The sequence below is a fragment of the Herpailurus yagouaroundi genome, unplaced genomic scaffold (assembly GCF_014898765.1).
Source record: "Herpailurus yagouaroundi ecotype Mexico unplaced genomic scaffold, PumYag 202, whole genome shotgun sequence".
Lineage (NCBI taxonomy): Eukaryota > Metazoa > Chordata > Mammalia > Carnivora > Felidae > Herpailurus > Herpailurus yagouaroundi.
The window spans coordinates 11,841,833-11,861,045 of NW_024412433.1; the positions used below are offsets into that span (position 1 = coordinate 11,841,833).

Genomic DNA, 19,213 nt, shown 5'->3' on the forward strand with positions numbered 1-19,213 from the left:
GCTGCACTAACAGTCAGTAATTCTAGACTATATCTGGATAGAGAGAGACATCCATGATATGGTCAGAGACCAAGAGCAGTGTGTTAAAACCAAAGAAATGCGTTAAGCTGCCTTGCAGAAAGTATCCATCAGATGAATGTGTTAAGTAATGACCACTGGCACGGACTTAGCCTTGATAATGACATCTAGACGGTAGGATCTCATGGCTCCCTCCTGGAGAAGCTGTCGGGCTGCCGTCAGTGAATCATCTCCCCTGGGTGGTGCCTGTGCTGGGTGACCGGTGGACTTCAACATCCCGTCTTCCCCAGTGGATCACAGGCCCGTGATGTGTTTCAGGTCCCTCCGGGTCGCCCGGTCTGAACGGCTTACATGGTTTAAAGGGTCAGAAAGGAGCCAAAGGCGCTTCAGGTAAGAGAAAACCCTTTGTGAGCGATTAAACTGCAGTCAGGAGACCGAGAGATACCGCTGGCGTGCCTTTACCGCACACAACTTGGGGCGAGAAACTAAGAAACTGGCTTAGCTCAGAGGCACACTATTGAACTATTTCTCGGACTGAAGATGGACTTACGTAAGAAGGACCTTTGAGAAAACCCAATTTAAGAAGGAGTGGCTGGTTAACAGTGACTTCTGTTGATGTTACTTGGGGCTTTCTCCCTGCTAAAAATACTCTGAGCAATTGCTTAGGTGGGGCCAGATTTCAAAATGTGACAACAAAGAAATGGTTGGGAGGTCTTGTTGTGGTCTTGTTTTAAGTGTTGCGATGCCAAGTACGACCCCGTGGGCCTAATTACTAGTTTTAGCACCCCTCCACAGGCTGCTGCTAAAACAAATTACCTGAGCAAATTGCTGGTATTTTTGTTATCACGAATAGGCTCATCATTAACAGCCGCATTTGAGATTTGTTCTGGCGTTTGAATAGAGGGCCCGTTTGCCGCTTTAGTGTCTCAGGAAACTAAGCTCGTGATCAGACAAGGCAGCTGGAATCAGACACGGAGGTCTGAGGGTCTCCGGTGGAGAGTTGGGTTGTTGTGCTCCTAGGTCGGGCCCCGTTGCTGAAGAGAGACAGAATCTTTGTACAGTCCAGAAGGTCAAGAATTAATGTAGGTCAGTCACGCAGGATTCATTTTAGGGGCTCTTCCAGATAGTCTGATTATATGTGTGCCTCCCCCAAGAAACCAGTGATGTTCCTTCCCCCTTTTCCGTGGGAAGTTCCATGATGCTTCCATTTATATGTGAATTTCCACCTTAAATTTCAAACCAGTTTGTTCATAGTGACTTATTGCTGGAACTCATTGGAGCGTTGATCAGCTGTTGTATTGTTGTTGTTGTTTTTAGTCTGGGAAATAACCCTAAAATAAACCCAACCTGTGCCTGACCGTGTGACAGGGCGCAAGAGGGCACATGGCGACCCAGGGGGAGTCTGCAGCCTTTCGGGTCACCACTGGGCAGGCGGCTGTTCTCAGTGCAACCCGCCGTGTCCCTGTCACCCCCTTTGGAAGCAGTTCTTTTCCAGGAGCCACAAGAGGAACAAACAGGGAGAACTAACGCTGTTTCCCTCGTTAAGGCTCGCATGAAGTGGGCCCACCTGGCCCAATGGGCATACCTGGGCCGAAAGGGGAGACAGGAGACCCCGGGAGCCCAGGAATTTCTCCCCCAGGCCTTCCTGGAGAAAAAGGTCCCCCCGGTCCCCCAGGTAAGAAGCAGCAAGCTTTTTCCTCTGTCAATAACTCAGTCGAAACCTTCCAAATGTGATAAGGCTGATCTCCGAACATGTGCCTCCTCAGGGAGACCTGGATCACCTGGTCCCGCAGGTGCCACAGGAAGAGCTCCTGAAGGTGACATTCCTGACCCAGGTCCCCCCGGCGATCAGGGACCTCCCGGCCCCGATGGTCCAAGAGGTATGATAAAATCCTGGCAGAGGATGTTGGCACTCCTTTCCTTAGATGCTGCCAGCTCCGGAGGATTATAGGACCAGAGAATGGCGGAGTCGCAGGCCCTCAGCAGCCCCGACAGTCTGGCGGAGGGGAGAGGTGGAGTGTGGGCAGTGCCCAGCTGCCAGGACCACCCCCAGAGCCAGAGCTCAGAGCTCAGTCTTCTGTCCAGCTCTACCAAGCATCTCCGTCTGGGGACACTGACTCCCAGCAGACCCTTCTCATCGCCAGCGCCAGGGGGATGCTGAGCACAAGGGGTCAGAAGTGGCTGGTGGGGGTGTGTGTGGGGGGGGGCGGATCTCACTCTGCCTGTTGGTTTCTAGCACCTGCCACGTGCACCGCCATGGGCCAGCACGACCACGCCCAGGCCTGGCACACACAGAAGCAGTCTGTTCAAGTGCTGCTAACAGAACACATTGTTCCTCTCAGCCCTTGGCGGGGACAAAGCCCAGCAAGGCAGTATTTCAGAGTAGGGGCTGACCGGAGCCGGCTGGGGCGTGGGGGAGACAGCGTGGTGCCGTGGGGTTTTGCAAAGTGCACACAGTCATGTTCCTAATAGCTCACGGAGCTCTTTCAGAGAGACCCAACCCACTGCCTTTAAATCTTTGGGATTTTAGTCGGGGCAGGATAAAATATTATGTGATTCTATTTTACCCTGAGAAAAATGAAAATGCTCAAAAATATTCTAGGTAGCTAAGGAGAATAGGATTTGGGCTCACTTCCTGTGCGTCGACACCTGTTTTCAGATAGAATTGTATATGTAGTTGAGTGAATATTCCTTTTCCATCAGCCAGGTTTTCTCAAAAGCCTGTCATCCATCTCTCTGTTCGCCCATCTGTCCTTCTGTCCATCCATCTGTCCTTCTACCTGTCATATCAAGGCGGTGGGATGGCGTGCAAAGAAAAGCCATAAAACCGTGCTTCCAGAAGGAATGGCTTGGAAGGGAAGGAAGGCTTTCCGTAGGTTCATTTATCTAACGGCTGCTGACGGGCCACTTACACCATCTCCCAGCTTCACCTCCAGGGGACACTCGCTGTTTCACTTCTGATATTGTTCATTTTTTTTTTCTTCTTCTGGTCCCCCCCCCCCCATCTTTTGCTTGCATTCAGTTACTTTCCTTAAGAAGCTCTCAGGCAGCCAGCACTCATATTTGTCTTTGACTGAAGGATGCTTTTTGTTTCTTCCTTGTGGTCAGGAGCACCCGGGCCCCCGGGCCCCCCTGGGAGTGTTGACCTTCCGAAAGGGGAACCAGGAGACCGGGGTCTGCCGGGTCCCCCGGGCCCCCCGGGCCCCCCAGGCCCTCCAGGACGCAAAGGCTTCCCGGGATGTGATGGAAAAGATGGCCAGAAAGGTAGGAATGCAAGTTATTTCTGAAGTTGTGATCTTGCCCTTCAGGGTCTGGGGTTCTGCACCACGGTGAGGTAATTCTCATTTCCTATGGAAATAGTGACTGCATTTTCAAAAATGCCCTGACTTTCCCAAAGAGTCTTAACGTTTGGGTGACATTTGGGTAAGTAAGAAGAAGAAACACAAGTTCACCTTCAGCCCCTAACAACGTACTTGATAATGTGCTAGACCAGAACTGAGCAATAGAAATAAAACACGGGACAGGCGCCTGGGTGGCTCAGTCAGTTAAGTGTCCACCTCTGGATTTCGGCTCAGGTCATGAGCTCGCCGTTTGTGAGTTGAAGCCCCACGTTGGGCTCTGCATTGACAGTGTAGAACCTTCTTGGAATTCTCTGCCTCTCGTTCTCTCACTTTCTCAAAATAAGTAAATAAACTTTTATGTGTGTGTGTATATATATATATATATATATTTTAAAAGAAATATAATGCAAGTTACACATGTAATTAAAAGATGTAGTAGCCACATTTTAAGAAGTAAAAAGAAACAAGTGAAATGAACTTTCGTATTTTCTTTAGCCTAATGTATTCAAATGTTACCTTAGCATATCATCATTGGTATAAATTATCCATGCGGCCACCAGAGCCATGTGTACGAACCTAGTTCCTCTCCAGATGAGACACTCCCCCTCACCTTTGAAGTCTGGTGTGTGTTTTAAACTTACAGCACAGCCCAGTTTGGATGTGTCCATTTCAAGGGCTCAGTAGCTACATGTGGTTAGTGGCTTCTGTACTGGACAGTTTGGTTTGAGACTGCTGACCTGGCTTTTTTATAGTCCTGAAAGAGTCTCCATTACTGAATTCCCCCACCATTTAAAGCTAAAATATTTGTTTTAATTCATTTTTACCTAACTGCTAGTATTTGAGGATATTAGTTTTTGGTCACCAGGATTTCAGAGAACTATTCAGTTCATAGAATTTTTTTGTTGAAAGGGACCAATAATGGTTACTCATTTGAGCTCCCTTAATGTCGTAGGTAAGTAACTGTCAAAGTCTTCCCAATAATTGGCACCCTGCCTAACGTCTGAGCCAAGTGCAAAATAAAGCCAAAGTTTAGGGAAAAAAGGGGACCAAAATGACATGACTACAGTGCAAATAGCATCCCTGTAATGGTGCAGTGCACAACCTGCACAACAATACACAACAAGCATCTTCAACTTTACTGGCAGTAAAATAAATTTGGGAGAATGTGGCTTATATCTGCAGGTATGTGGGCTTCCAGTTATTGAACCCCAGAATTGGACAAACATGCTACAAGCCAAGTCACCAAAAGGAGGAGGAGGTTAGCTATACAACCTTGTCCCTTTCCCAAATAAGACCCGCCTCCTTCCCATTTACTGCTCTGGAGAATGAACCTCCACCTGGAAATATTCTTCAGGATTGGGGAAATAGCATGCAGTAGAGGTAACCAAAGGACATACAAAGAGTTAGAAATATTGATGAGACCCCTAAGTTTGCTTCTTAAAAAATTTTTTTAACGTTTATTTATTATTGAGAGACAGAGAGAGACAGAGCATGAGCATGGGAGGTTACAGAGAGAGGGGGAGACACAGAATCCAAAGCAGGCTCCAGGCTCCGAGCTGTCAGCACAGAGCCCGATATATGGGGCTTGAACTCACAAATCACGAGATCATGACTTGGGCTGAAGTCGGACGCCCAATTGACTGAGCCACCCAGGCCCCGCCCGCGCCCCCCCCCCCCAAGCATGCTTCTTAACTCCCATCCCAGCAGGCACATGGCCCAAAGAGTGTTTAACTGTGGAAGAGAGGAGGGAGTTTCTTCAGTTTATGTTTTCAGACTTACTGGGAAATACAGTGAAACCTTGGTTTGTGAGCATAATTCGTTCTGGAAACATGCTTGTAATCCAAAGCACTTGTATATCAAAGCGAATTTCCCCATAAGAAATAATGGAAACTCAGATGATTCATTCCATAACCCAAAATATTCATATAAAAGGGATCACAATACTGTAATATAACAAAAAATAATAAAGAAAATACAAACTGAAAAGAAAAGTAAACAAATTAACCTGCACTTACTTTTGAAAACCTTTGTGGCTGGTGTGAGGGATACAGGAGACAGGAGGGTTATTGTGTAGGATGACTTTCACTATCACCAACAGAATCGCTGCTGTTGGCTCTACGGAACCTTTTTCTGCATGGGGTCCACTGTATACACTCACACAGATATTGACTACAGTACAGTATTAATAAACTCATCCTATACTGTATTTAATGTAACTGGCAATACAGCGGCAGGGGACAGGGTCTCTCTCTGCAGGCAGCCTGACCTAGAATGAAGCAAAACATCCCTAAGCTCACTCTTGTATGGAAAAGCAAAGGACTGTCCAAAGGTGCTTTGAAGTGACAAAAAATACACTATTGCCAATTGTGGGCACCTTCCAGAGTTCTGACAAATCACTGATTTCTGCTGAATGCTGTGGCCTGAGACCAAGCATCTGAGCATGGGAGAGTGTTACCCACAATCCCACAGTGAGCAAGAGAGAGAAGAACCATTGGCTCAGCTGGGATCATGTGACACTCGGCGTCACTTACCACTGGTATTACAAGACATTGCTCGTTTATCAAGTTAAAATTTATTCGAGATGTTTGCTCATCTTGTGGAACACTCGCAGAACAAGTTATTCGCAATCCAAGGTTTTATTGTATTTGATCTATCCCACAAACATTTATTAGGTACCTACAGGAACGTAACAGTGAACAAGTTTAAACAGAGTCCCCATTCTTATTCAGCATAGAGTATCATGGGGGAAGATAAACATACACACTAAAGGGTCATCCATATAAATGGAGGCAGGCGCTCTGAGTAAAGGAAACACAATTCTAGGGACTTGGGCTGGGGCTCTGGAGATGGCTTTCTCGAGGAAGTGAGACTGGCTGAGCACTGTACAGAATGAGGCCTCGGTGGGCACGGAAGAGAAGGAACCGCATATGCGAGGCACTGAATGGCCGGTGGGGCTGAAAGGGAGATTGTGAGGAAGAGAGGTGGGAGCTCAGGCCAGGGGACACGTTTTCCCAGATGGCCAAGCGCCCTTCCTTGTTTGCGCTTCCCGTCCACTGTCCGCTGAGAAAGTTCAGGATTACAGGCTTTTTCCTTCTCCTTTAGTTTTGTCTTGATCGTGAAACCATTTTCCTTAGTCCTTTTGATAGACTGTTGTGTTTCCTTCAGACGGAGGCAGCTCTTCTCAGCTTTACAGAAAAAAGTGAGAAACTCGCCTGGATTCTAAGACCGAATTGGCCCTGAATTTTGCTGAAGTGAATCTCTGAGTTCGGCCCATCAGACCTGCATTGTCTTGATATTGCTCTGTTCCAGGCCCCTATTTTTATGTTCTTTGTAGGACCAATTGGATTCCCGGGACTGCAGGGGCCACCTGGACTTCCGGGATCTCCTGGGGAGAAGGGTTTACCTGGCTTTCCAGGCAGACAAGGGCCCCCTGGGCCTCCAGGTAAGCTCCTAGTGCCTAATTATCTCACCCACCAAGCCTACATGCAGCCTTTTTAAAAGTATTAATTGTGATGGTCCACTTTCAGAAAGTAATTATTCTGAAATTGCCTACAGTTTATTCTGGGTTAGTCTGTTTCCAATATAAAGATTATATTTACTTCAGGCCTCACTACAGAGTCTTATGCTTGGTAAACTAATGTTTATCATTAGAATGAGTAAGTTTGCAAATTAGGAGTTGATTTTATGTGCAGCATCTCTAAGGTAGCTAAATCCGTGTTCCCTCACACAAGAGGCAAAGACTGATTTGATTATTGTATGTGAGGACTGTCTATTCATTTCTGTTCCCGAATTCCCATTGATTTTCTTAGATGCTTTATTTAACTTTTTCTGTAAAGTATACTAGTTCCTATGAAGGTGAAAAGGCTACTCAGTTTAAGCTCAGTAGCCAACGTTTCCAACCTCGGGTCAAAACCAGCCAAGGAAGAGTTGGAAGGGTGAACAGACATGCATACTTGAGATTGGCAGAAGTAATATCTTTGGAGATCCTTAATCAATATGACGACAATGTGGTGTCAGTTCAGAATAGTTTGCAGTGTCCTCAATTAGCACTGCAGTCCAAAGAATAAATATAAACCGCACTGCTTTCTGATGGATCATAGAGCAACACGACTACAGCTTATACTTGGATTCCTCTCATGTTCCCTTTCTGTGCATAACCTGTAACACTGAGCTAAAGCACATAAATAATATGAAATTTTCAGAAGCCTGCCCGTGAACGGAATTCTGTATATGTTAGATTGGAGCATATTCGCCATATGAAATCAGCTCGAATTTTATATTGTGCAAGAGAGGTCTATTTCAGTTTTTTCTAGATACGAACATCCCATTATGAAATCATAGCCGTTCTTGTCAGTAACATCGATGTAGACTTGTCATGTAAATAAGATGCTGTCATTATGCTCATTACTGATGCCATCCTCAAATTATTATGTGTATCCTCGAATAACCTATTTCACTTTGGTCCTAATTCACACGTTTAAAATCTCTTTCCCCCGCATGAAAATCATTACGTGGCGCTTGGATTTTTGGCTTTGGATCTCTCCAGGTGCCAGAGGTAAGCATTGCTATAAAATTAGTCATTTCCTCTAAATCTGGCTTCTGTTTATTTCTGCACTTGCCTTTTCTACTCTGTTTGTGAGTTAAACTTTGTTACATTTTTGTAGATGGGGTGCTGTAATTATATGAGGTTTCAGTGTGTTCGCTTCCTCATTACGGATACAGTAACCCTATATTAGAGCGTCCTAAAGCCGAGCCTCATTATAAGGTTGTCAAAGCAGGGAAGAAGCTCAGCTTACAGAATTTCAACTCAGGCCCAGAGTGTGAGTGCTTTCTCTGTCAAGGGCTAGTACATACCAATGCAAGTTTCTTTATGAATTCTACCATATAAACACATAGAACATCCCTAAAATAAGTAGCAACAACAATATGAAAAGACGGATCCTTCATACCCAGTAAGGGGCTGTGGCAAGGTTTTCCCATAACATCGAGGTCCATTTTCAAGGAGCAAATTTCTTGGTGCGTTACAATAAAAATGCCATGATTTTTTTCAACTAAATGTTCACTTACCCCTCCAGAGGCAGAAGCAACATATTATTTCGTGTCTGGGGTTTTCAAAGAGACTAAAAAGAGTTTCTCAAAAAAAGCAAAGAAACACAGTGAGTGCATGCATTTGCTCTTTTCCAGGCCTTTGTTATTAACCCCAATGAAAATTGGTCCGGAATGCGGGGTCCCTACACAAGAGATGCTCTGGCCCCTCCCACTCAGCTTCTGGTTTATTAAAAAGTAAAGAAAAGCAAAATCAGATTTTTTTTTAAAAGGCTGCTATTTTAAATGTTTATATTTAAAAGTTTCACTTTTGGGGTGTCAGGGTCGTTCAGTCGGTTAAGCATCCGACTCTTGATTTCCACTCAGGTCATGATCTCCCTGTCCGAGGGTTTGAGCCCCACGTCAGGCTCTGCGCTGACAGTGTGGAGCCTACTTGGGATTCTCTACCCACCCCCTCTGCCTCTCCCCCCGCTTGTGTGCTCTCTCTCTCAAAATAAAATAAGTAAACTTAAAAAAAATAAAATTCGTAATTTCATATTTAATGTTGCCACCTCCATCCATCCTTTTAGTGTCTCTCTGGGTCTGTATGTATAAACTCATTTGAAGATAACACCAGAATCCTAAATATGAAGCACGAGCCAAATATGTACCCCCTGTTCCCTTACTTGCTTCCTTCACTCCGTCAGAATTCACAAGGTTATCCAGGGAAAATAGAAATTATTCATATACATCTCTCTCAAGTCACCCAGAATGGAAAAGCTATGTTTTACATTAAACTGTATGTACTGTAAATATACATGCAACTCAGTGTTGGTTGTGGTTTCATACAATATTTTAGGAGAGATTAAATTCCAAACAGCTTCCAGGGTTCAAGTACATTTTGCACAGACATATTAACTAAAATGCAGCCTATGATGTCACTATGGCCACATTTTCTACAGTTTTCTTGCTGCCTAATTACTGCTATTTTTTAAAAATGTTTATTTATATTTGAGAGACAGAGCATGAGCGGGGGAGGGGCAGAGAGAGAGGGAGACACAGAATCTGAAGCAGGCTCCAGGCTCTGAGCTGTCAGCACAGAGCCCGACGTGGGGCTCAAACCTATGAATTGGCCTAAGCCAACGTCAAATGCTTAACCGACTGAGCCACCCCGGCGCCCCTAGTCACTGACATTCTTAATTTTTTTTTGCACATTTGTATGAATTTTAAGAAACCCATAGCTGGTGAGCAGTGTGTTTTCAAATACGGTGTATTTCGGGGTGCCTGAATGGCTCAGTCGGTTAAGCGTTCAGCTTCGGCTCAAGTCATGATCTCATGGTTCGTGAGTTCAAGCCCTGCGTCGGGAGCCTGCTTCGGATTCTGTGTCTCCCTCTCTCTCTCTGCCCCTCCCCACTCACACTCTGTCTCTCTGTCTCTCTGTCTCTCAAAAATAAACAAACATTGGCAAAATAAAAAAAAATTAAAAGTAAAATATGTTGTATTTCTTGGACTTTATCACGCTAATGTGAAGAGTTCTGTAGGCAGTATGGTGTTGTGATTAAGAGCACAGGTTTGGAGCCAGGCCATCTTGGATTTTGATCTAAACTCTGCCATGTGTCAGCTGTGTGACCTTAGATATGTCACGTACATACCTGAACCTGGGTTTTCTCACCTGTAATGTTCTAGTAATAGCGGCACACACACACACGGGCTTGTTTGGAGCCTTTGATCACAAAGCAATTAGCACAGAGCCCGGTGCATGACAAGCAGTTCATATTAGCTGTTATTATTATTGGTTAGTGTTATGATTATTTCTTTCCCCTTGTGGATTATTTATAGGGTGACTGAATGAAACTTTAGAAAAAAATATCTTGGGACACCCGGGTGGCTCAGTGGGTTAAGTGGCTGACTTTGGCTCAAGTCATGATTTCCTAGTTCGTAAGTTCGAGCACCACTTCGGATCCTCTGTCCCCCCCCAACCTCTCTCTGCCCCTCTCCTGTTCGCTCTCTCCCTCTCAAAAATAAACTTTAATTTTTTTTAATGTTTATTTGTTTTCAACAGAGAGGGACAGAAAGCGAGTAGGGGACAGAGACAGAGAGGGAAGCACAGAATCCAAAGCAGACTCAAGGCTCTGAGCTGTCAGCACAGAGCCCTACGCGGCTCAAAACCCATGAGATCATGACCTTAGCTGAGGTCGGTCGCTTAACCCACTGAGCCACGCAGGTGCCCCTCAAAAATAAACTTAAAAAAAAAGAAAAGAAAAGGGAAAAAAGAAAAGATATCTTAAAGATGTGAACATCACCAAGGAGGAAAAACATTCACGCCTTCAGAGCAGTGGTTCTCCAAGTGAGATCCCCAGATCAGCCCCAGTAGCCTCACCTGGGAACATGTTAGATGTGCAGATGTTGGGGTCTATTCCAGACCTACGTGCTCAGAAACTCTGGGCTCTGGCAAAGTGGCCAGATGATTCTGATGTGCAAATATCAGCACTACAACTCCTTAGCGCTAAACGGTGCTGAAGCCTCGGCCGGCATCGGAGTCATCTGGGGAGTTTAAAAAACTGCTGATGCCTAGCTCCCACCCCCAGAAATTCCTACTTGATAAGTCTAGGTGGGGTCCCAGCACTGGTACTTTTGAAAAGCTCCCAGGCTGGGTTTATTACATGATCAAGCTTGAGGGCACTGCACAGGCCACGTGCTCTACAGTTAAATCAGTGTTTCTGGAGTGGGACCCCAGCATCAGCAGATTCATGTATAGTTCCCTGGAAAATTGCAACCAACACGCACTCAAGGTTGAAAGTTGCTGCTGTGGTGCCCCTGGCGACCTTGAAATTCTGTCTGAGTCATGGACTATATGGAAGCCCGCGTGGCCGAAATGTACAATGAACGGATTAGAGACGCGTTCAGTTGAGCACAGGAACCCACGGTAGCTCTCCCACTGCTAAGTGTGGCTGCCATTTTGTAAAAAGTTGCCCAAAGATTAGAAATCCAGGGGATTTCCCAAACTGTTGCTGCCCCAATCAACTTTCTCCATTCCATACTTTTTTTTGCTTCCTCTGAGATGCCATTCATTCAGTCAGCCAGTCATTAGTTTATTTAACAGAATGCTCTGGAAATTCTTCACGCAGCCCACAGTGAACAGCAGTCCCGCCTTCACAGAGCCTATATTGGGTGGTTGAACATTCTTCGGTTCTTCAGTGTAGAGACCGAAGCCTGACTAACTTGAGAACACGGAAGGAGCTTGTGTGTAAGATTTGAGTCCGTCACACAAGTGGGGGTTCCCATTTCAGGTGAACCGGGGCCACCTGCAGACGTGGATTCCTGTCCCCGAATCCCCGGGCTTCCTGGGGTGCCAGGCCCAAGAGGACCAGAAGGAGGCATGGGGCCCCCCGGAATGAGAGGCCCCCCAGGAGCAGGTACGAGCCTCACACTGACTGTTCATTATCTGCATCCTGTGCTGCTGGAATGAGAATCTAAGTGTCTTGCTGTGTAGTTTTTAGCATGCAGCCTGAACAATTTGTGAGGAGGTAGCAGGGCAGTCCCCTTCCTCTTACGCATTTCTCTACATTTATCCGAAGCTTTGATCGTGTCCTAACTGGAGTGACACATGCCTCCTATTTTTCTGCTGAACTCCTACTTGAATCTTTCATGTTGCATACTTCGGCAGCTTTGGGGCACAAGGTTTTGAAGCTTCTTACACAACTGAGTAGATGCTCTAATCGTCATTACTAGCTATTGACTTGATTTTGCATTACAAACACTTGAACTGGGGCTCAGTGGAAAGGAGGGAAGGAAAGGTATCGCTTCGGAGGAGGGGGAGGGGAAAGGGAAAGGGTCGCTCTAAATTATGGCCATGACTGGAGTGTTCATTTACTTAATGTGACCATCGCTCAGTCATTCTCAGGGTAGTAGGATCCTTATGTAAGTACTTAAAGCAAATCATCGCTTTAAAAAGTATCCTCCAAATGTGTTACTTTCTCTTCCCAGATCCCTACCACACTGGTAATTTATAAAGAGATTAGGGAGTCCGGGATGGTCCTCTAGTGGTCACCGATCTCTTCAGACCAATCGGCAGTGCCCATGATTCTAGACCGCCTGTGTGCAAATTACCCTAGGAGACACGAGGCCATTTTGTTTTCTGTTTTCCCACCTGTTCTCCCAGGTGTGGCTTTGGCTCTCTTGGGTTCAGGTCCAAAGGAATTGGAAGTAGAACTTGAATTTTGCACCACCTGGTGTGTGTGTGTGTGTGTGTGTGTGTGTGTGTGTGTGTGTCCCCAAAGCCAAACAGCTAAGGGCTGGAGTCTGAATAGTTCTTGGGTAGTGTCCGGAACAGCCCTGGAGCCTCCCTCATGTTAGTATGGGGGTTTTCATGTTTGTATTTGCTGCATTGCATCTATGCAATTGCGTGTTAATTGCGCGTCCATTGGAGCAACTTCCGTTAACAGCGCACGAGCACTAGGAAGTGAGCGTAGTCCTTAGGCACTCACTACATGGGTAGAGCTTGCAGTCAGTCAGAACAACTCATCAGTCAACCTACTTTTAAAACCAACCGCCTTGTTGTATATGTTGTTGTGCAATATTGATGGCTGGGATACTTCTCCCCCCACCCACCACACACACACCCCTTTAAAAAAAAATCAACTCTCCAGTAGAAGATATGGCCGGTAATGGAGTTCTGCAAATATATTTCAGGAAACACTTCCGGATCCCCCACACTGTTTAGAAAGTGTGGTCCTGGGTATTGTGGGCAGTACAGATGTAGGTATGATGCGTTTTTCTCCCACCAGTGCCTCACAATCTCAAGGCAGGACTAGTTGGCAGAACAGGAGTAACTCTTAAATAATGGGAGATGATCATTTGTGCTCTGAAGGAGATTCTGGCAAAGGCGTGAAGACAATGGGACAGGGAGAGGTGAACTTTATCGTGGAAGCCTGCAGGGCTGCTGAGACTCAGGCAAGGGCTGGCCTGTGAGCAGAGCCTTTACGGAAAGATTGGGCTTTGAGGAACCAGAATTGTCCAGCAGGGAGATGACAGGGGCACAGCGGGGATTGGTTTACCTTGAGAGCCTGGTGACTAAGTCAGCCACATCCTTGCTGCTCTAAGTGTGGTCCGAGGACCAGTAGCCACTCAGGCCATAGACCTATCAAGTTAGAATCTGCATGTTAACAAGATCCCCAGAATATCTGTGGATCCCTTCAAGTTTGAGCAACCCTAACCATGTTAGATGAGTGCTGTCCTTAAAAGAGTCAGCTAAGAGTCACACAATCCCTAGTGACTCAATCCTAGCTGTAGATCAAAGTCATCTGGAGGGGCAGGAAACAACCGTGAGGCCTGGGCCCCCTCCCAAGACCAAGGGAATGCAGAGGGAGGCAGGGCCCAAGTACCAGTGTTTGGAAAAAGCTCCCACGATGACTCTAGCGGACAGCCAGGGTTGAGACCCAGTGCCTTACCCCAACACCAGTGGAGACAGGTTGGGTGGCTGGGCTCACCCATTGTGGTAGCTTGGGCAAAGAACCGAAGAAAGTTACTGAGAAGAAAAAATCAAATGGGCAAATAGTAATCTTGGGCACATACAAGATTCTGTCTCCATAGACTGTGAGCTTCTGAAAGAAGGCCGACAGTCTACATGGGCCCAGGTGTGATCACCTGTCATCTCTCGTTCTGGCTGACTTGGGGTCAGATGGGCTCATCGGGTTGCAGGTGGCCTCAGAAGGGTCTACTCTGGCTTTCTGTGCCCTCTCCTTATTGATGTCACTGACCCTGCTAGCTGGCAGTGGGGACACCTGAGGCCACCGTTGTATCACAAAATGTGACTGTTATGTTAAAAAAAAAAAAAAAAAAGTGCCCAGCCCTTCCCGCAAAGCACTTCCTGTTCTCCATGGTTTCAGAGCGGGGCTGTGCTGCTCCATGGCTCAGCTTCCCTGGAGCTCCTTTCTACCCTCCTGTGTCCCCACTCTCAAGCCAGTGTCCCCTTCTGGGTCCCTCTTCTCTGACATGGGCCTCCAGATCCTGTTATAAAGGACCCCTCTTTGCCTACCCTATAGTCTTTGCCCCCTAGCTCTCCCTGCTGGCCACCTGGATACATGGCTACACTGTCCCGTTACTAAAACGTGACAAGTCTCTTCTGAGGGTCTAAAGCACCCTAACCCTGTCTGACTTGGGTCATGTGCAGGACATGGTGATCATCGCCTATTTTCTGAAGGCATTTCTTTCAGCACGGTGTTGGGGGCTGTCTACACCGCCACCTCTCTACTTTCTGAAGGCATTTCTTTTAGCACGGTGTTGGGGGCTGTCTACGCCACCCCCAGGGTTGGTTGTGAAGGCTCAGCTGAGACCAGGAAGCACCATGTCCACTTAAAATGGCATCGTTGGTTTCCTCTTGTTTTTCCTTCCAAACCTCTTCATTGCCGAGCTGGGTCTGTAACCAGGTGCCACAGCCAAGATCTATACAGAAGCAAACAAAGTTCTGGCTCTTTCCTGCCCAGTATGAGTAGGTAACAGCCACACTAAATATAATTAATGTCTGCTAAGAGTCCTCCACCATGGAAGGCCTAATGTTTTTCTGCTCACATGTCTCTTTGATCTACAACTTTTCCTTCCCGGTGGAGGGGGGATGGGGAGAGGCTCAAAGGCTGGAGCTTCCTGGGATGAACACAGAGGTGGTTTCCATATCGGTTTGAACTCTTACTGCCTAATGGACACATCCCCACATCCTGTTAGAGTGTGTTTAATCTTCAAGTCAACATGTGATGTGCTCAGAGGAGGTAATCCATCAAATACTGGAGAGCTTTTAGATGTACCTCTTGTTCTTAAAACAAGTTCCAAGTAGAGAACAAGTCCACACGGTGAAAGCTCTGGGCACTCAGCTCGGGTGAACACAAGCTTTCCTCCCCATCTCTGGAAAATTGCCTGATGATTTCTCCAAAGGGAGCAAAGAGCCTATATCGTAACATCTGGTGGGGGGGACTCCTGTCCCCAAATCGACAGTGATCTCGCCGCATGTCCCTATTTCGGGAAGACACCTGCTGCCTTTTCAGTGATCAGCCCGTTTGCTGGCTTGTCAGCACCCGGGCAGCCCTTTCCAGCATACAGCGCAGTGGCCACACGTTGCGATCCTCTCCTCGGGTGGCAAAGATGAAGGAAAGCTCTGAGCTCACCATCAGGGCCCTGTGTTCCTTCCAAAGTAGCTGATGTTCTCTTTGAAGCGGGTGGAAAGGGATGTGCCAGCCAGCATGCAGCAGCCCCAGGCATAGAGAGGTTTCTGCCCCATTACTGGAAAGGAGAGGGCATCTCTCACCCAGATGGCGAGAGGGAGAGGGAGGGGCTTCCTTTTTCGCTTATGGAAAGACGACCACGTACCGCACGCAGTCCAGGAACCGTGTGACCAGCCAGGAGAATTTGTTTAATACCCGAGGAAGCAGAAAGTGAAATGCTAGTACCCCGGAGGCCAGGAATGCCGGGGGGGGGCGCGCGGGGGGCGGGGTACCCATAGGAGCTCTGCCACCATGGAGTGTGGGGGAGGGGCTGGCTGGCTGCAGGGACAGAAGGAGGACGTTTGTACGGGACACTCTGAGGCAGGCAAGGTCAGAACAGAATTTCAAAGGCAGTGAGGTCTGGAAGGGTATGCGTCTCAGTGCTAAGAGGGGGGCCTGTGTGAGACAGGAAATTGAGTGGGACGTCCCCCTGTTCACCCCAGTACGGCAGTCCCCGGCTCTCAACCCTCAGGTGGCTTCCCCACTCCCTTGAAGAACAAGTCCTAGAGTGAAAAAAGAACGAAAGCTGCTTAAGTGAGCTCTCTCTGACTTAATGGTTGGTTTTAGGCTAATGTGTGGCAGAGAGAGTGAGAAAGGGAGAGAGGGAGAGAAAAGCATAGGTAGAGACCAGAACCCTTGGGAGGGCTGGTGATTCAGGGAATTCAGGATAATGGCAATAAACTCCTCCACAGGCAAGGACCGTATTTGCTACCCACGAAAGGAGATTGTGGCTCGTGAATTGATGCCTTGGCCAAAAGTAATGGCTTAAAAGAACGCCTCAAGTAGCAGTGTAAATGCAGCCACGTCCTCCAGGGGGCGCAGCTGAGCCCCACAGCTGGTCGTGGGGGGCGGGGGGCGGGGGGCGCTGACGGCTGTGCCTTGGCCCTCACTCAGCCTGCCTGTCTGAGTGAGGTTCCCCACCCCATATGATCAGCTGTGTCACCTTCCTGAGCCTCAGCCTCCCCACTGGGAGGCTGGTATATGAGATCTCACCTGGTCCTGTGGCTGGTGAGAAGAGCGAATTGGTTAACCCACGTCAAGGGTGGTATCTTGCACCTTGTAAACCCTCAATTATTATTTTAAATAACTGCTGCTTTTATCTTGCTCCAAATTTAACTTGGCTCTCAGTTGAATCCTATTAAATTTTATTTATTCCTTTTTTTATATTAAATATAATTTATTGTCCAATTGGTTTCCATACCATACCCAGTGCTCATCCCAACAGGTGCCCTCCTCAGTGCCCTTCACCCACTTTCCCCTCTCCCCCACCCTCCCATCAACCCTCAGTTCTCAGTATTTCCTCTCAGCTTTCTTAAAAAAATCATTATTAAGGATGATATTTAATTATGAAAGTCATATATGTTCAGTGTAAAAAAAAAAAAGTCAAATATACAAGAATATGAAGACACATGAAGACCTCGCTCTCAACATCTCTGATCCGGGTTCCAATCCCAGCTCTACTGGCTTATTATGTAAGTTGCTTGACCTTTGAGAGCCTCATTTACCCCGCTGCCAAGTGGAGGTAACACTTCCCACCTTCATGTATCTGAGAAGACAGGATGAGCTAATGCAGAGCCGTCCAAATGGGGAGCCCGGGGCCAGCACCCGGCCACCAGGCATCACACTGTTTTCACCACGGCCATCGTGAACTCTTGCGCAGGGTGCAAAGGAGAGTCGGGGCCGGATGGCAGGAGGGGCGAGGATGGCCTCCCAGGGTCTCCTGGGCCTCCTGGAAGCAAAGGGGACACGGGAGAAGCGGGCTGTCCCGGAGCACCAGGTAAACATTTTCAGCTCCTCTTCTTTCCTTTGACCCCGTAGACCTGAGGACTCTTGGCACAAGATCCGTGGCTTCTCACGCGGCTTTCCAAACTGCTCTTATTAAAAGCATTTGCCTTAGATGTGGACTCACCAGGTATTGGGCGAGGCAGAAGCAGCAAGAGCAGAACAAGGATGTACCCCCCACTGAGGGTCTAACTGATCCTCAGCCATCGTAAAGATGAGGCAAGGCGCTATCCCCCGTTTGGCATCTTCCCGAACCGCTGTACATGATCATAAAATAATACTCAGCCCTTCTAGCTGGTTGCTTTGCCAAGGCAAGCCTGGCATTGCATGTCAACACCACTGAGAGGCCGTGCTGCAGATGGGGGTGTTCTCACCCTCCACGACTGGCTGGATCACTTGGCCTCTGTTTTCTGAGTTCACTTCCTCTTACTGTACAAGTGTCGAAACGTTTATATAGACTAAGAGGCTCTTAAGACAAAAAATTGGGGAGTAGGCGTTGAGTGAGGGGAGAGAGAAGACATTGCAGAATAGCCATTTGAAATATAACGCGCCAGACGATAGGGTGGGCACTGGGGACCCAAAGACTCCCAGGTAAGTCTCATCTTCGAGGGGATCTACCAGGTCGGTAATGAGAAGGGGTGAAGGGGGCCGGTGAAGTCTGTAACGAAATGGAGCCTGCAGTCAGCTTCAGCCAATTGCTGCAGGTGGGGGAGAGGGCTCAGCGGTGCCCACGCTGTGCTCTCCAAGTCCAAGGTCCCCATCCGGACAGTCTTGACAGGTCAAACGCAACACGTGGGCAGGCCTAATTCGGTCCACAAGTCCTCTGGTTTCCAGGATGAATGAGGAGAGCCCGCCAGTCTTCCAGAAAGAGTTTTTAAAAAAATAAACAACGTTTAATTTCACCTTTGCTCTTGGCAGTTAGAAGTAGCCATTGGCCTCCTTCAGTGGGTCGGCCCCTTAGAGATGCCAAAGGAGACAGACCCTGCTTCCCGTCTGCCAGCAAGAATGCCACCACCAGGCCTGCCTTCCTCCTCCCTCCCTCATAAAAGAAGGTCCAGGTTGTGCATGTGGGTTCCAACCCCTTGCCTTTCCTCCATATGCCAGAGCCATGAGAGGGTCCGGGAGGTGTAAGGAAGGCCAGCTTTGAGAATTACCTTTTCCGATGAGCAGGCTCCTAATTCAGTCTGAGAAGGTCACACGTATCTAGTTCTAGGCTCCTAGTTCAGTCTGGGAGGTCACATGGGGGGAGACGCCACCCCATCTTTGTCTTCCCAGCATTTCACCTTTCACTGTTTGTCATTTCTCTTGTTCAAGTAGAATGTAAGCTCGGGGAGGGCAGGGATTTTTGTCTGCTTGCTGTTTTTCTGCTAACTTGGTCCGACCACCTGGAAGATGCTTGGGATAAATACTTGCTGACTGGGTCGTTTTGTATATATTGGGGTTGTGTCGGGCACCTTCCTGGGCATGGGCCACGGCAGGCTTCTCCCCTAAACTGCCTTCATTTTTTCTTTATTCCTCCAGGCCCTCCTGGGCCCATTGGGGATCCCGGGCCCAAAGGGTTTGGGCCTGGATACCTCAGTGGCTTCCTCCTGGTTCTCCACAGTCAGACAGATGGAGAACCCACCTGCCCAGCGGGCATGCCCAGGCTGTGGACGGGCTACAGTCTGTTGTACCTGGAAGGACAGGAGAAGGCTCACAACCAAGACCTGGGTATGTGTGTAGCACATGGTCACCCACGTCCATCGCTTAGGGGGACAACTTTTGGGGCAATTTTACAGATTCATCAACATCCTA

At 47.7% G+C, this 19,213-nt stretch overlaps 1 protein-coding gene across 9 annotated transcripts in view; it reads left to right on the forward strand.

Annotated features, from left to right (window-relative positions):
- COL4A4 (collagen type IV alpha 4 chain) overlaps positions 1-19,213 on the forward strand; it is a 130,605-nt gene that overhangs the window by 104,142 nt on the left and 7,250 nt on the right. For 5 of the 9 annotated variants that reach the window (XM_040450813.1, XM_040450816.1, XM_040450812.1 and 2 more), the window contains 9 exons: positions 337-408; positions 1,565-1,693; positions 1,785-1,898; positions 3,127-3,282; positions 6,694-6,801; positions 7,906-7,914; positions 11,675-11,800; positions 17,298-17,414; positions 18,941-19,129. In XM_040450813.1, coding sequence (XP_040306747.1) covers positions 337-408; positions 1,565-1,693; positions 1,785-1,898; positions 3,127-3,282; positions 6,694-6,801; positions 7,906-7,914; positions 11,675-11,800; positions 17,298-17,414; positions 18,941-19,129 — 1,020 coding nt within the window. Of the gene's footprint in view, positions 1-336; positions 409-1,564; positions 1,694-1,784; positions 1,899-3,126; positions 3,283-6,693; positions 6,802-7,905; positions 7,915-8,543; positions 8,641-11,674; positions 11,801-17,297; positions 17,415-18,940; positions 19,130-19,213 lie in introns of those variants that run through there. The other 4 variants (XM_040450820.1, XM_040450821.1, XM_040450818.1 and 1 more) reach the window with 4 other exon arrangements.